This window comes from Lepeophtheirus salmonis, chromosome 8 (genome assembly GCF_016086655.4).
Source record: "Lepeophtheirus salmonis chromosome 8, UVic_Lsal_1.4, whole genome shotgun sequence".
In the NCBI taxonomy this organism is placed as follows: domain Eukaryota; kingdom Metazoa; phylum Arthropoda; class Copepoda; order Siphonostomatoida; family Caligidae; genus Lepeophtheirus; species Lepeophtheirus salmonis.
In genome coordinates this window covers 16367415-16385534 of record NC_052138.2, presented here as the reverse complement: position 1 = coordinate 16385534, position 18120 = coordinate 16367415, and the positions used below count along the sequence as shown (strand labels likewise).

The 18120-nt window shown below is 31.0% G+C and overlaps 1 protein-coding gene and 1 long non-coding RNA gene across 2 annotated transcripts; both read left to right on the top strand.

Annotated features, from left to right (window-relative positions):
* Positions 1-4974: 4974 nt before the first annotated feature.
* LOC139906108 (uncharacterized) lies at positions 4975-11895 on the top strand. Its single transcript, XR_011781380.1, has 3 exons — positions 4975-5721; positions 10307-10466; positions 11807-11895. It is a non-coding gene; the product is annotated as an uncharacterized lncRNA (long non-coding RNA).
* Positions 11896-15761: 3866 nt separating this feature from the next.
* Positions 15762-17600, top strand: LOC121122979 (clarin-3). Its single transcript, XM_040718052.2, has 2 exons — positions 15762-16345; positions 16979-17600. Exons 1-2 carry the CDS (start codon positions 15967-15969, stop codon positions 17284-17286), a joined length of 687 nt encoding a protein of 228 aa, XP_040573986.1. The 5' UTR covers positions 15762-15966; the 3' UTR covers positions 17287-17600.
* Positions 17601-18120: the final 520 nt, after the last annotated feature.

The window sequence follows — 18120 nt, the reverse complement described above, 5'->3', positions numbered from 1 at the left end:
TCTGAGTATTTATTGCCGATTTAAATCTGTAAGTCCTGGTTGGACTCGGAGTAGAATTGAGGATCGACATTGGGATAATTCCTACTAATGTTCCGGCAAGATACGGAATGGGATTTGTGTTCATTTTGATCATCTTATAGTTGTCCACGGTTAATCTAACGAAAGTCATGGAAGCGAAGCGCAGCTCTCCTGTTGACTTTTTTTTAGAATATAGGCACTTCATATTTTCTACAACAACACTAATGAAGGAGCTTCAATTTTATTTGAACATAGAAGTACACTCAAATTATTAATTTATGCTGTCTCTGTATTATCTCCATCTTCACAACACCCCTATGAGGAACAGTTGATGAAATCATTCCATTACTGTTAAAGGTAATGAACAAACTCTTTTTTATTCAAATACAGTAGGGTAAACCAAGGTCAGTTCGCACACTTTTTTGTTTATGGCTAAATTATCCCGACCTTGTTTGACTACAACTTGACAAATTTTAACACAATATATTAACATATGTATGCTATTGTATTTTATTCTACAAGAAAATAGTTATTCCACAAATAAAATTGAAACTAACTCTATTACTTCAAAAACTATGTTTAGTAATCGTGTTCATTTTTTAGCTTGCCCCCTTTTTTGGAATTGGTCATCTGAAGAATATTTTCTTTCCTTATATTCTTTATTATTAATTAACTCTTGAGAAGTAAACTTCCTTTCCTGCTACATTCAATTATATTCAAAACCTGATTTAACATTTGTAGGGGCTCATAAAAGACAAATTCTAATCTTGAGGATTTGTTGGTGAGTTATAATTGTAAGTCCTTGTTGGACTCAGAGTAGAATAGAGGATCGAGATTGGAGTAATTCTTGTCAATGTTCTTGTTTATTTCCTTTTCCCCTCATCACAGCTGGTTGTAGCTGATCTAATGAAACGTTATGATAGCTTAGCTGCTCTCTTCCAAAACATTCTTCAAATTCTAATGTTTATTTTTGATGTCTTGTTTTTTTACATGCCCAAAATACACACCATTTTCATCATAATGTTAATCAAAAAACTAATTTTATCAAATCTCTCAAAGAAAAATTGAAACAATTATTGATTTTTTTTTCAATAATCGGCCTTATATTATATACTCTTTTAATATTCAAGAAAGATAGACTGTTGCAACCTTCATGTGACCCAAATATTTGCAGTCTCTTCCTACAGCACTATCATTAAGTTTGTAGTGACAAACCACGTCGAAAAAAGAGTTTCTATCCTTCTATATGTTGAACTGTCTTTTTTGTTACTTAGAGTCTCTGGTAGGAGTAGGATTAATCTTTCCATCACACTTAGACATGATGGAACAACCAAATTTATTAAAAATATTCATGACTGAATATTAACAAACTATAGTCCTTTCGTAAATAATTGAGAGAAAAAACATTGTCTATGCCGGTTACTAAAAGGATAAGGTCGTTTATGTAGAAAAATTTATAAGCAAATTTTATTTTGTTATTGTCACAAATATACAGAAATGCAATTGATAATATGTCAACCCGCAAATAATGAGTATTATATTCCAAAAATGAGTAAGGGCTCACTATAACCTTCTTGAATAAATAATGAGGAAACCCGTAGAAAGTAATACAATAATAAATCAAAAAAAGTAATATTTATAATTCATTATCAGGTAACACGTCTTTCCCATATTTCATAATTTATTAGATTATGTGTTCAAAGATCTTATTAGTAAGAAATTCACTCGGAATAAAGTATTTTATACTTACATATAATACCTGATTCTAAGGAGTCTCTATTCTATAGATATTCACCTATTTTTTCAAAAAATAATGATAATAATTTGTAGAATGGATTTGTTGTGTAACAGAAATATATGGGCGATGACGTCAAATGAATTACTTTAAAATTCTCAAAAAAGTAATATCATTGTGTTTTTTCCATAAGAGTACAAAGGTATTAAAATGTACAACTTGACTCGATCACTAGATCAAAGACTGGAGACATGAATCGAAAGACATTCCAAATTTACCAGATATAAAGTACTCATTAAAATATCTTTTATTTTCTGAGGACTTGATCAAAACTCGATGGAAAAAATCTTTTTGTTGTTGTGAAAATGTGTTTTCGTATAAAAATAAATTAATTAATATTTTTTCATATGTTCAGTGTTCAGCTCTACATAATAGAAGTACACAGTCACTTTGTACATTAGAGAGAGGTGAAAAAAAAAAAAAATGAGTTGCCCACCAAGGACAGGACTCATATTATGTACTCAATACCCTCATGTCTTACTATTTAAACCCACTTATGACTTTATGTACATAATTATGGTACATTTAATCTTTCTACAAGTTTCCTCACGATGTGATTTTCTTTTTATCTCTTAACCCAGCATTTTCCAAAGTAGGCGATACTTCTCCTGGGATATATGTATACAAAACAAATAGTTACGAAATCCAAGATCAGGTAGAGATGTGTCTGTCGGACATCTTGGTGCAAGAGGACGATGGGTCTTGAAATGAGTGACCCCGAGAACAGCTATCCTCATAATCATAGTCCCGAAAATTGTCCCATTTATGTAGTAAAAGCAATTAATGCAATTAAAAAAACGTCCGAAACTCAGGACAAGCCTTCAGCAATTTACGCCGAGTTCATCTAATAAAGTGCAAATCAAAGATCAAGATTCTATAAAAATAACTCTTCAAAATCAAAGCGCTAAACATTTTCCACCTGTGCCGTCTTCCCTGTTGTAGCTACGAGTGGAAAGGGAATGGACATTATCATCCAGAGGAGATCTATTCCTATTTTATGAAAATGGTCAATTTTCAACAGCCTATCTCCTTGTTTTTGGTACATATTATGGGCTTGAGTATATGTGTAAGGCAAACATCTGGATGATGGAACGAAATTTTGTAATGACATCCCTAAGCTTTTGACAAGTTTAGTGTTATCGGAGTGCCTCTTGCAAAGACATTGATTGCCACAGTATTTGCCATATTTCAAAATAAGACTCAAAATTTTACAAGGAGCTTTTTGATGCCTTCTTGAGTCATTGTCAAGATTTTAATTTCCTACGTGATCCGGCCTCTGTAATTCTGGATTTCAAGCAAGTGGCGATTCAAGCCATCAGGTTATCTCTGGGCCCAGAGGTACAAAAACATACCTTAAATAAATACTTATACTTTCGATAGTTTTTTAGGGAGATAGATTCCTCGGCATTATTATTTCTAATTGAAGATGTTCTCCATGGTGTTGCATGTATTCGTGGACGATTTACACTAAATGCCAAACCACTACATTTGTATTTTCATGCTACATAAGTGAGTGGTATAAATCACAAAGTTCGATAACACTTTTCGAATTATGTCAGAGGTTTATTGTGGAATATTCCTCCAAGCTTTCCTCCCGTAGTCTTGAACATCGATCGTGCCACTATCACTGACTGCTCAAGGACTAACAGCCAGTGTGAGGGATGAAACTGTCGTTTCTTACCCCCCAATCAAGTGCTTACAGGCTTTTAGAAAGAATCAACATTTCCCACCACCCTTGTTCAGGAAACAGAAAATGCTTAAAAATTTAAATGAAAGCTAGCAATGTGACTGGGCATAAATCTATGTCCCAGTTTTTTCCAGGTTTTTCGCTTTGAATAAGGGAAGAATTTGTTAAATATTTTACCCAATAAAAATTAATATTGATCAAAACATATGAAAAACACATCTAAATTAAAAATTTAGCCTATAAGTCACTTGTTATAGTTTTCATAACTTGGCTTGATACATCGGAAGTAGTAATTCACAGTCTTAGATATACAACTTGGAGGATTTGAGTCCTTTAGTTAACTACGTAATGCAGCCTGTTTCGTTCTCATAGGGCAAAAAAAAAAGGCTTATGAAGAGACGAAGATTGAAATTTCCGATTGATCCAAATGTACGGAACTTTAAAGTTTTCCTCGAACTCTCCAACGACTAGACCTTTGACTACCTCCCCGAATCCTCTAAGTAGTTTGTCACGCCACAGCCTACCACCTCTTCTTTTGAAACATCCTGAATCATAACGAATATCATGCCTTACATTATGTAAAAGTTTGTTTGTCCATCCATGAGTAACGAAAGAATTAAGTGATTACCATTTCTTCCATTTGAACCGTTGTGGTGTTTGTTTATTTTCCTTTTTTCTTAATATATATTTTATAGGTCATAAGCAAAGAGAAATAAATTGCTGATCTATTTATTATTTCAGTTTAAAAGAATCTAGCCATTTTTTCCACTAGGTCACTTTTCCTATTTTTTTCTTCCCATTTTTTTCCTCACACTGGTGAAACTATATTTTGTTGCTTTTCCAAAATCATATTTTGTAGAACGTTGCAGTGTAATTGCCTTTCTTTTCTCCAAACAACTAACTAAACTCAAGGTAACTTGAGATACAAGGTATGTCAATACCATACCTTCCTTTTCAAATTGTTTTACCGTACCGATTGCTGGTAAAGCTAAATAGAAGAATTGCTTTGTGACGTCAGAGCCGATTTGAAAAATATATTTAATATTTATATAGCTATTGTATTTTAATCGTATTCATTGTAATTAGATAAAATTATTTTTATTAAAATTTCCTATACTTCTATTTATATAGTGTGTCGTGATGGAGTTCCGCAATAAATCTTGAATCTCTGTAGTTGCCATTTGTGACTCACCTAATAATGTGGTTTACCAGACAGTCAGTGAGAAGAAATTGGTAGATTGAATAAAAAGGATATTATTCGGGACTGGTACTCAAATCTCTCTCCTCAAAAGGTTACAAATACATTCAGTCAAGTGTCCTTCTTCTGGCTCCTTGTGTATCAACTATAGTAAGGTGGATTTGAAATTTTAAAACAATCAATCATTATCGAAATTATGTCTCAACAATTTAAATCCGAATTAGAATCATAAAGTAGTATTTTATCTTTTATCCATTTTATTTGATATAAATTATCGTTATAATTTATTGATTGTTGATGACGTTTTGGTTTGATATGTTTAAATTAAATATGATATGACGTGCAACGATTCATCATCAGAATCCTTTTACATATCACTGGAGATAAATATTGAATTCATAATATTTTGCAGCTAAATCAAGGTATACATTTTCATACTTTCAAGCCATCATATCTTGAGACAGATTAATACCAAAGTCGACTGTGGTCCTAAGATCTCAGAAACCATTGTATAAATTAGATAACCCAACTAATATTTTTTTATGTATTCCACAAGTCAATTTATATAATAATGTATGGTTGTGCTTGGAGCTATGTCCAGCTTATACAGTGCTCGGAAGCAAAACGTGGACTGAATGACCGATTTTAGATAAATGTTATTAATTTTATTTTTTGATTAATAATTTTGAATTTTTTTAAACAAAACATTGAGACACGACCTTTGTGAACATGTTCACTCAATATGGCTACCCTAAGGAACAATCACAGCTTCTACACGTCGGCAGAAAGCCTTGCAGGAGTTGATGTTGAACTTCACGGACAAGTTGTTCCCCTTTTTCAAAATGGCGGCCTTCAGGGAGTCCATGTTCGGTTGAGATGTCTGGTTAGTCTTCCTCTCCAAAGTGCCCACACAGCAAAGTCCAACGGGTTCAAATCTGGTGAAGTGTACAGAAGGATTCCAGTTTGATGTCAGTTGTACTGGCCTTGGTTTAGAGTATTAGTTTATTGCTTTGTTAAGTATGGGTATGTATTTTTATAAATACTTTTAATAGTGAAAGATGTTGTTTAGATAAAAGTAAAATAGATATAATTTTTTAGGGTAAAATAGTTGAAATGAACAAAGGAATTGAATTTAAACAATCGTGTAGTCGTGTAACATCAGTAAACCCACCGTTTAGGAGTTACTATATTTTTTTAAATATATTAATTAATTTTATCTCATCAGAATATTAATTAATAAATATATTTATTTTCATTTCTAAGGGAATTCATTAAAAGATTGTTTTTATTTAATTACCTCTTAAATTTTATAATTTTAAAGACAAATCGCCTTTAGTTGGTCAAAAAAAGGAAGGGAAAAACGAATGTTCCTAGGATTAGTAGTGTATCGACAACTGATGAAATATCATAGTATTTTTTTTTTTATGTTTGTGGAATAACTGATTCATTAAAGAATATATTCATCTCGTCTAATAGGCTACTTATTCTAAAAATCGGTATCTAACGCAACCTGATTTGGGAAAATGAAGTGTTATTGTATAATCTTCCCGAGGAGTGTCCTGTCCCACCCTAAAATCCTAATTTCTTGAAATATCCATATATTTCTCCAATAAGGACATGAACACTATGCATGGTCATTTTTATTTTTTAATGTCTGCAGAAATGTTCTAGAAATTATCTGTTTGTCAATTTTTATTTTTATAATTCATTTTATGAATTCGTATACTACTACATTATTTCAAAATAAAGAATGTTAATATTATTATTATTAGAGGCAACAGCTGAAAACACAAACAAAAATAACGTATTTTCCCCTGACTCAACACTTTCTTTAAAAACATAATCAAATTTTGTTTATTAGAAAAACAAGATTGAACAAATAAAACTTACTTTATTAACATATTTTGATGAAAATATTATAAAACGCAGTTCTCAAATAAACCAAAGCAATTATGTTTCCAAAGAAAAATCCCACTTATCGAATATGGAATACTAGATGAGTACATAATTTGCTACGCATAGTTATTTGCAAAAAAATTGGTAGACTTACTCATAACAACGTAAATAATATGTGACCTATATTGATTATAATTATGCAGGATATTATTTGTTTATTAACCAAAATATTCAAGTATGTAAATTTGTGTATAAGAGCCAAGCCATATAAAAAGATACGTTTACTTCCAAACTCATATTTACATCGTTCCCTCTATGAATGAAGACTTGTTTGGATAACCTTTACAGTAAAAATAATATTAACAAAAAAATATAGATCAAACATTCCTCCTCTAAATCTGGGAGGCCTCCTTTCTGCCTTCTTTCTACCTTCTTTCTTGGAATTTAATCAAAATTTATCCACAAAAAATAAAAAATTTCTACCTACAACTTTTCTTCAATAAATACTCAAAATTATTTGGTAATTGGCCACCAAACTTCATATTATTTAATTATATTTTAGTGAATAGTAGAAAATTTCCATCCAAAGTGAAATATAACTAAGTCGACCTCAGGAGTCAAGAGATTAAGAAATCAATATAGTATTTTTTTATCCAGTATAATGTTGAATTGTTGGTCCATTTCTCAATTATATTCTCTATGTAATCAATTATCAAACCCTGGCTAAAAAGAACACAAATTAATGGAGTCCTTAAGATGGTCAATTGTCATTTCTCAACATTTTTATTGTGTTTCAATTTTTATTTTTAAAGTTCAAATACTTCATTTTTTACTTTAACAGTGAGAGGAATTATAAATTACCAAAAAATTAAGTCGAGTTGATCAGATCAAATTTCAAAACACTGATAAGGGAAAAGAACAAAAAAAATCATCAGCTAACAAAAAAGTACAATGCGTAATTTTTAACGTAGTGGGGGTAATGCCATTAATAAGATCTTATTTCACTGATCAATTTGCATTCAAGACTCAAACTTTCATCTTAATTATATTGGGGATTCATATGTATGATTGATTAGAATTAAGTTACTTGTAATAGAATGATAAAAAAAAGAAAAAACAGCTGCAATTGTTTATTTAACTGGGACGTCATTGTGCCAAATCAATGCCTCAGATCATGATATTTCAACTAAATCAATCCTTCTTTAAACATAAATCGACCTTGAGAACCATAATGATAATAAAATTATCTACAATTTTTTTCCTTATGTTTCTTTAGGGATAAAACAAAAGAAATGAGAATCCCTGGTGCGGGTCAAGGAAAAATAGTTTTTTTATGCAATTGGTATTTAGTTGTCGTAACTACTTGAATGGATAATAATATGCCTATCTATGATAGGGGTGTATTTTGTGATGTATAAAATATGTCTTATTGTTTACATAAATAAAATAAACCGGAAATGAACATGGAAAAATTTGAAGAATGTTTGGGAAGAAAGTAGTTTAGATATAATGACGTTTTATTCATTTTAACTGGAAAATTTAATCAATATATCGTAAAAAATGGCAGAATCTGGTATGATAAAAATATGTGTGGTCGACTTCCCAAATCAATTCATACTGTTACCACAGCAGTAAAGAAGACCCAGGCACATACCTTCAATTCAAGTATTGACATTGATGATCATTAACAGTTTTAATGTTTATTCCTACAATATTCCTCAGATATATTCACAAAATTAATTTTCAATTGCAAGGAAATTATACCAATCATTTCTAAGTTAAATCCTTTATCTCCATCTTTCTATGTAAGAGTAAGTTATTGAAACGAAATATAGCCCCCAAAGAACTTTAACAGTTTTCAAGCCGGTGTGAATTGGATAAAGAAAATAACACCTGATATTATCACCTTCAAGTGTATTGTCATTTCCTGGAAGAGTTGAAAGGATACATGTCTGAATTATATCAGGATTTTTATAGCTAATAGTACCAGACTGGGTTGTTCATCTACTCTTTGAAGTCAGTAGTGAGGAAACAAAAGAGTAGAGCAAGAATTATTTTTAATCAAGAACGACGAGTACATTGTATAAGTTTGCCCGCACGTCATACTTTCTCGAGATATTCGGACATTTAGCACTTTGGGTGATCATGAAAGTAAATATAAGGTCACATAATATGGATGAGGTTATTCGTGGAATGAGGGATGAGGCATCAGGAGATCACATCTAATTAAGTAAAGCACTACAACTTTTTCTAGTATATACCATAAACCATTACAGTATAATTACAGGATGAATGTAATTGGCATCATGAAAAGGAACTTCTATATCATCAAATCCAATAACTCCTATAACAGAAAATTAATATAAACATACATAGATAGAAATATACAGTACAAACTCTAATGATTTTCTAATTTTACGTGGAAAATTATTCGAGTAATTATGATCGATTGAGTCGATATTCCTCTCCTTCAACTCCAATAATATATTCTTCATTTCAAAGTTATTTCATTTCTATTTAAAGACCGCAATAATTGATTTAAGACTATCTGTTGTCGTTGTCTCCAATTTAGAGAAAGAAAGAGAAAGTGTGACGTGCGGGCAAACTCATTCAATTTACCCAAGAACATTGGGCCAAATATCCAAAGTTAAAGATATCATACCAAGATTTTTGGGTAGGAAAAAAAGCACGTGACGTCTATCTAGTAATATGAAAGATGGTGAAAATATATTTTATTGTTTTTCCATCATCTTATTTAGTAGAAAGGTCAAATACAGGCATCCCATTATTATCATTTTGGAAGAAAAACTTATGTGATTATGGGGGAGGGGGCACTGTAAGTTTAAATTGAAGCCAAGGGGAGCCACCCTGAAAAAGTTTGGGAAAGCTTCCTTTAGATGAAGACTTATTTGTTTCCCTTATATGTTTGTTGTTGTTGTAGATTTTTTGTCTGCCTCTCTTTCCACTGAATCCTTTAGTACTTGGAATTAAACTGCGAATGGACTTGTAAGAATATACATTATATAATATGTATGTCTCTTACAATAAAGATATATCCATGAGAGGAAAAAGACAAATATCTTTTTATTACCATTGAAACCATTTCAAATCCCTTTTTTATTTCATCTAAAAGGATATCATAAAAAATAATTCAAATCAATCTTCATCAATACTTAATGATCTATCATTAGTCATTACACGCATAACATAATATTAAATATGCATATATTTATGTATGATATGTATTGAGGTTTTATTTCAACTTTGTTAAATTAGGAAATAAATGAAAATTCCTTTCACACAATTTTATTTGATTAAAAATACCGTTCTTCATTAGTCTTCATGATATTCCATTCTTTCTTATTTACATATTAACATTATATTCATAAATATTTTTTTCTGTTCTCGTAACCACTCACCTTGCATGTCATCATCATTCTCACATGTAAGTTGTATGTATGTAACCAGAGAGTGAGTCCCGTGGCCTTGGTCTTTGTTGAAATATCATTAATAACTATTATTGCCATTGCATTAAACATAAACCTTATTACATGTACCTATAGTCTTCCTATATCTTTTTTTTTTTTTTTTGAGTAGAAGAAGTAAGTGAGGATCTGAAAGACATGACAATGTTAATTAAATAAATATATCTATATCTACTTGTTCATTCAGATCATGGTAATGCATTAGGATAAGGAGTTTTTGTATTTAGTAGGAATGGAAAAATCCCCCAAAAAAACCTGGTGACGATTCTAGAAACAATTTCCAATTCCAATGACTATTCTACATCCTATCCAGACAGGATATACAACACTGCTACCGATTTTGAGAATATTTTTACTAACTTATGACAATATCTGCTTAGAGCCAAGGTAACTTAAATACAAGGTATATCAATTACGCTTATTTGGACTGATGTTTCTCTTCCACCATGCGTTTTCCTTTTTTTCTTTTGTCGATGGAGAGTGACGTCATTGCCGATATACTACTAAATTCATCGATATAATAATTAAGACTAAAATGCTTTTCAGTTTTTAAACAAACTTAACAACTTTCTAGATAAATTCTCTAACAATGTTGAATTTGTTAGTTAAAGATTTCAAGATATAAAGAGCCAAATTCATTCTGCAAACATATGAAATGATTTTTGAGTAAATATATTAAAATAATACTGAGACATATGGGTTTATTTTTTTATTTTACTTTTTTTGAAACGGAGGAATGTATTATTAGATAAAAAAGGTTTAAAAAGTCCAAGGAAACATAATATTATCTTATTTGACCTATCTAGTGTCGAATATTGTTATAATAACCTTCGAAATCATTCTTTTAATAAGTAAAATGCAATTTTTCAAATTGTTTTTTGTCTTTTTTTTAAGATTAACTTTGTTTCCAACTGCTGAAGAGCCAGAGACAAAGGTTCTTTGGAGTCTATTCTTCGAAGTCCCGATACTCTTGAACGATGCCGAATGAGAGTTCCTCAACTAGCTCATTCGTCTCTTGAGGGTATATCCTATACAGGTTTATTAAACTAAAGGCCTTCAATTATATACATAGAAAAAACTGATTGGAATGTCAAATATAAACAAAAGTGTACACAAAATAAATTATTATAAATGTAAAAGTTGGGTACTGTTTCTTCATCTTTTTCCATATATTTCATGAAATGATAACTGTGCTGTTGGTTATGTAAATTCTTAGGAGTCGAGGATTGTATCACAATAATGCTCTATGAGTCCCGAGAGTTCTAAAATTGAACTTCTTATCTGTTGACATCGTCATGGATATATAAGCTGGACATAGCTCCAAGCACGATTATACATTATCATATAAATTAACTTGTGGAATACAAAAAAAAGTATCAGTAGCGTTATTTAATTTATACAATAGTTTCTGAGATCTTAGGACTACGGTGACTTTGCTGTTAATCTGTCTTAAGATATTATGACTAAAAAGTCTGAAAATATATACCTTGATTTAGCTGCAAAATATTAGGAATTCAATATTTTTCACCAGTATCCCATCATATTTAATTTAAGCATTTCAAACCAAAACGTCATCAACAATCAATAAATTATAACGATAATTTATATCAAATAAAATGGGTAAAAGATAAAATACTACTTTATGATTCTAATTCGGATTTAAATTGTCGAGACACAATTTCGATAATTATTGATTGTTTTAAAATTTCAAATCCACCTTTTTATAGTTGATACACAAGGAGCCAGAAGAAGGACCCTTGACTGAATGTATTTGTAACCTTTTGAGGAGAGAGATTTGAGTACCAGTCCTTTTTATTCAATCTACCAATTTCCACATTATTAGGTGAGTCACAATTGGCAACCACAGAGATTCAAGATTCATTGCGGAACTCCATCACGACACACTAGTATAGGAAATTTTAATAATAATAATTTTATCTAATTACTATGAATACTATTAAAATATAATATTTATATAAATAGTAAATACATTTTTCAAATCGGCTCTGACGTCAAAAAAACAATTCTTCTATTTAGCTTGACCATTAATCGCTATGGTACAACAATTCGAAAAGGAGGACTGCCCCAATGTATGTTATTGCCATACATTGTATTTTAAGTTACCTTGGTTAGAGTATACCAAGTAGAGTTGACATCTTTGTAATGAAGAAAAGAGTGTTAGTAGAAGGTGTTAGCGAGACAGGTACTACTGAATTCAGAAACTTGTTACTATCAACTACTGGTTATATAATTTTGGGTGGAAAAAATGAATTACTGCTATAAAGAGTCGTACCTACTACATTTAATAAGTATTACAGAAGGGAAAATACCGTAATGATGCTTAAATTCATTTTAATATGCATTTTTAAAACAAATAACACTATATAAGGGATAAGGGAGAATCCTCACTTCAGAGGGAGAATTTAACAACGAAACGACAACTTATTAAGTAATGAGCGAAAAAGAAGAAAGAACAAACGCAATAACTATTTTTCCTTTTCTAATTTCTAAACATAGCTTTTTTCCTAACAAAAATGTGAACTCTTTGTTATAATTACAGTTGCACAATTGTATATTAACCTATGTCACAGTACTACTCGTGAGTCTAACGGGTAAGCCGATACTGATCAATGATCATCAGTGGTGCTAATCAGAAGCTTTTTCGGCAGGTTAAAATTAAATATAACGAAAATAAAATGGATAACATGACAATTAGAATAATTTTTTGGAGGAGGGTAACAATAATGTTGTCATTACATCGGCAACAAACAGTTTTGATAAGGGGGGAGATAAGTAAATAAACAAGAACATAGACACGAATCATTCCAATGTGGATCCCCAATTCTACTCTGAGTCCAACAAGGACTCAAAATTATAACTCTGCAACAAATCTTCGAGAAGGGAATCTGTGAGCACACATAAATGTCCAATCAGGTTTTCAACCTAATTTAATTTAGTAGAAAAGGAAGTTCACCCCTCAGGAATTGATAATGACAGTAGCTTAGGAAAAGAAAATTCACTCCTCAACTCAAAAAAAGCGGGGAAACTAAAAAATACAACCCATTTTCATCACTAACTATAGATTGGTTGAGTGCGCTGTTGTCGCATGATTTAATGTGTCCTGTTGCAGGATGAACTTTATTATGTGCACATTTATTAACTTTAAAATCTTACAATATTACAAAAGTAAAAAAAACAACACCTAAATTTCCCTACACAACAGCTGACATGACATTATGAGATAACAGCACCCAAAGTAAAACTTTTTATCTCTATGAGACAATGGTAATTCGTTGTCCCCCTAAAAAACTCGTATTACACAAAATTGAGTTCCTTAAAAAAACCTGTGTTAAGAAGCCTGCCATCTGTTACAACAATATGATATCGTAGGGTTAAATATCAACTGTGTCGAAATGGTCATGTTAATTTTTATTAGCTAATTTTAGAAAATTTAATAACATTTCTTCTTCTACGCCCTATGCAAATGTCCTTGAACACTCTACTCATGTAAATATAATTTAGTTATGTATCATCGACATGATGGACGTACAAGAGTGATATTCTTAAATATTACATTCATATCTTGTGTTGTGTTGATTCAAACAATTATCGCTTCGGTTCGAATCCATTTGATCTCTATGATTTTTCGATTTAACTCAAATGGTAATTTAATTTTAAATTCGAAAAATCCCAAGTCAACTTCATAATATTTTATCGAGTCGCTTTGGTTTTTATCACTGAATCTCATCAAGTGTTTTAAGTTTTATGGTGATGTTCCGTTGTGATTTTCTATTCAATCCCAATTCCTAATGAGATTCTTCTATTTCCGAGGAGACAGACAAGACCAAGGTTTTGGAACGATTTACACGATCTAACAGCTTTTTGAGAAATATTTGCCATAAGTGTTAAGAAAATAAAATTGCCGAAATAATCAGAGATGTTACTAGGATTTTTGTTTTTTTGACAAATCTTTAACAATTTTGAAATAATGTAACTTTATAATTGTCAACACTTTTTTTGAAAAATTTTATTTAATTCTTTTTGGAAGGGGCAACATATGGTGTTTGGTAATTTTGCCTCAAAGATATTTCACCTTAGTATATAAACAAATAAACTTTATACGTTATTATTATAAAGTATTTGGTTGAAATCAAAATATTCAATATGTATTATTATAAAATGCATTAAATGTTTGTTTTCTGTTGGAATAATGATGGAATTATGTTCTTGCCTCATATTATGCTTGTTTGTTAGTCCATGAGTTTTTTCTAGTAAGAATAATCCATCATGTGTAATGATAATTACTAACGGAGAAGTGATTAGCAATTCTTCGTTTCGAATCGTTGCCCTGTTCAATTTTTTCTTTTTTTTCTTTCCTATTATAATAATTTTATTACCTATTTTGTCTCTGAAACATGAAATTTAAAAAAAATATAGTCTTCGGAAAATTTCATTGGAAAGTTTGTCGTTGATTACAGTTTTTCTCGGTTACATCTCTCATTTCCTCGTACTCTTCTACGACCCGATCCTTGAGTGCCTCACCACATGCAACTGCCGCCTTTTTTGAGAAATCCTGACTCTGAAAGAGGTGGAAATACCTGCTCTTGCCTTATGTTATGCTAGTTCATAAGTATTTTTCAATATGAATAATCTATCATGTCTACAGTCTCATGCTAATTGATAACAGATGCTCAAGTGATTATCACTTTTTCCATTCGAATTGATGTCGTGTTTTTTTAATTATTTATATTTTATCGTATATTTATTATTAATAATTAATATTACCTATTTTGTACCTGGTTCAAATTAATTAGTCATTACATAAGTTAGATTATATTATTTACATTAAATAAAATAAGACAATTCATCCCATGGCAAGCAATCCCACGGCTAACTTTCCCAAGACAAATTTTCCTCAGTTGAGCTACCTAGATCCGATCCAAACGATGAATGATTGAATTATAATTAGCTCTTTTAAGCTGTGAAAAATTATATCCACAATCATAGAATAATAATTCCATAGTTGAAATGAAGAATTGGCAAACTATCAACTGATTTTGGACATTTTTTAGTATCTTTTCAAAGGAAAAGTTGAACGATACAATGAAGGTAACGACGTGATAAGCTTAACTTATAATGAGCTAATTTCAATCCAACCAATCTATGTTCAGAACACTGACGAGAGGAAAAGAAGTAGAAACTTCAACAGCTGAGAATATAATACTCTGTATATTTTTTGTTAGCAAGGTAACACCGTACTCAGTCATCAAGAAAAGAAGAAAAAAGAATAGGAGGGGGAAAGGGAATTAAAAATCCCATCCAGGTTGAGTGTGGCGTCAACTCAAGGCCCTCCTTCTCACGAAAAGTTCCTTTGAACCCTTCTGTCTTTGTATTATCGTAATTTGATTGTGGAATTCACTTTTATCCATAGTATAGTTTATTGTATGTATATACATAAATGTAATATGTACTTTCAATAATTTCTTGTCAATGGACCTGATCTATGCATTTTCTTTGTTCTAATAATAATATGTGATTGAAATATGAGGTTTTTTTAGGTTATATAAATTAAAATATTTTTTCTATGTTCATTGCTAACAAGTTACACCGGGTACGCGCACTCCCTTATCTTTTTTAATGAACGTATTACCTTAGGTAGAAAAAGATATTTTTTTATGGCTGTAAGTAAGGTAGTTACTGTGAATCTCTTCGTTTGAAACTTCCTTTCCTTTTACGGGAGTGTTTTACTATCAGGATCAGGAAGATTTAGTTTCCATGTTATTAGAATTACAGTGCAAATAACCTGAATCATCAGGATGAGGACTCTCCAAGGTTAAAAAAAGTACTTTCATTTTCTTCAACAAGACGAAAGTACCAAAAATAAAATATGAACGTTCGTGAAAAAACCATAATTTTCTCAACATTCCTGAGTTCCTGCTTGGCCATTTCCCTTCTTGGTGCAAGTCTAGGGACAGACAATTGGGTAGAATCAAAGGTCTATAGAGAAGCAAATGTAAAGGCCTATGGCTATGTTCATTTTGGACTTTTTAAAGGAGCGCGTCAGTTAAACCATGGCTTTGGAGAAAGGAATTATCCTATGGATATTTCGGATATCATGTTTCATGAACAAAAGTTTATGAATAGAGATCTCTATGTGACAACAGTGGCTATGCTTATTGGTGGTATTTTCTTCGGAGGACTCACTGTTATTCTATCGCTTCTAAATACAGCTTCCGATCCCAGAGAAGCCGTCTGTCATTTTCCTGGTAAATTGTTATGTTATTAGGTGTATTCTTCGTTTTTTTAGCACGGTGTTCGCTCGCTGACACAAAAATATACAACGTATTGTGGGTTAGCTCTTAAGGAATCTGCTTGTTTTTCTCCTAATCAGTGTTTTGAACGTTGATTGGTTGAATTAGAATGAGATGTGAACAATTCTTAGCAATTATTGAGTCCTAATTCCATAATTCGAAGAAAGAATTGGCTAACTACCAACTGATTTTGGGGGTTTTTTCTGTTTCTTTTCGGAGGAAAGGTTGCGTTATATAACAAGTAATATCAACGTGTTAACGGTACATGTACTATTATTTGTGTTGTTACTTGTAGGAAAAATTAAGTGCGGTAAAGTTTCACATTGTGTACATGGTACGAAGATATTAGGTATACAATTTGATCATTGTCTTTCCAAAAAGGTTCCTAATTAATTCATGATACATAATGTACGACATTCATTTATTTATATGTATTAAATAAATGAATATTACCAGAATATTCTATTTTTATACACGTTTTAATTCACATGTACATATTTAAACAAATATTTATGCATAATTTATTCATCTTCACCTTCATACCTACCAATTTTGTTAATGTGTCTATCTTATTTAATATTTTTACAGGCTTAATTGCTCTTAATTCCCTGGCTGCAATCTGCTCCCTTACAGGGATTGCTACTTGGGTTGCTCAATTCTCTGTGCGTCTCAAAACCAATGTCCTTATACGGGAGGACACGATAAAAGGGGGTTGGTCATCAGAAGGACTTTCCTTTCTTGGGCATTCCTTTTGGTTCGTTGTTGTGGGAGCGGGTCTCTTCATCATTAATATAATTATTTTTTTCATTTTGAAATCCAAACGAAAAAAACGTGATCCACTTCGACGCCAAGTTATGGAGAGCAGTAAACCCAATGGGAATCTTATGCTCTATTAGTTTATTGAATGCTCATTATATATACACATCTATAAATTTCTCTGGGCTACTAATTGTAAGACTTAAAGTAAAGAAGAAGAAAAAAACGAATAATATTTGTGGACTTTATCTTAAAAGAATAATAACGAAACCTCTTTACGATTATGTAAAAATAATATGTATAATTGTGATTCTTTTTTAAAAGTGGTTTTTATATTATAATATCTACCTTATCAGCAATGTAAAAATGTAACATTTTTACAATACGATTTCATTATTACATTAAGATGTTGTAATTTAAAAAATATGTATAATAAAATTATGTTTCTTTAGAATTCAAAGATTTATATTCAAAAAGTATGTAGAAGAGCGACAGTTGTTCATTATAAAGATTATTTTTATCGTTCAGATGAAGTAATAAAAATGTGTAGAATATTATGTACAATATATGCCTACAATGTATCATATATTTACAGATATGATGGTGCTGGAAATAGCAAATTATAAATGCAACGTGTTATAACATACTTGAACCACGGGAGTGATAATAAGGAGATAATATTTAATGAGAATTGATCAATTCAAGTTGTGGTGTTGACTCAATTGTGTTCTACTATTAAAGATACAATAATATTTAATGATCTTCCTGTTATATCCCCCCTTCCAATGCATATCGCAGTAGGGATAACTGTGGCTAAGGAAGAGTCTTAAAGATGTTTTAGTAGATACTTCTAAAAAGATGTGTCTACATTCTACATGCTAAACTTTGCGGTAGTCAAATTTGAATCTTGTGGCGGGGATGGAATGCTGTTGTCTTTAATATTTATAACCGTTACTGTATTCCTCTTAAAAGAG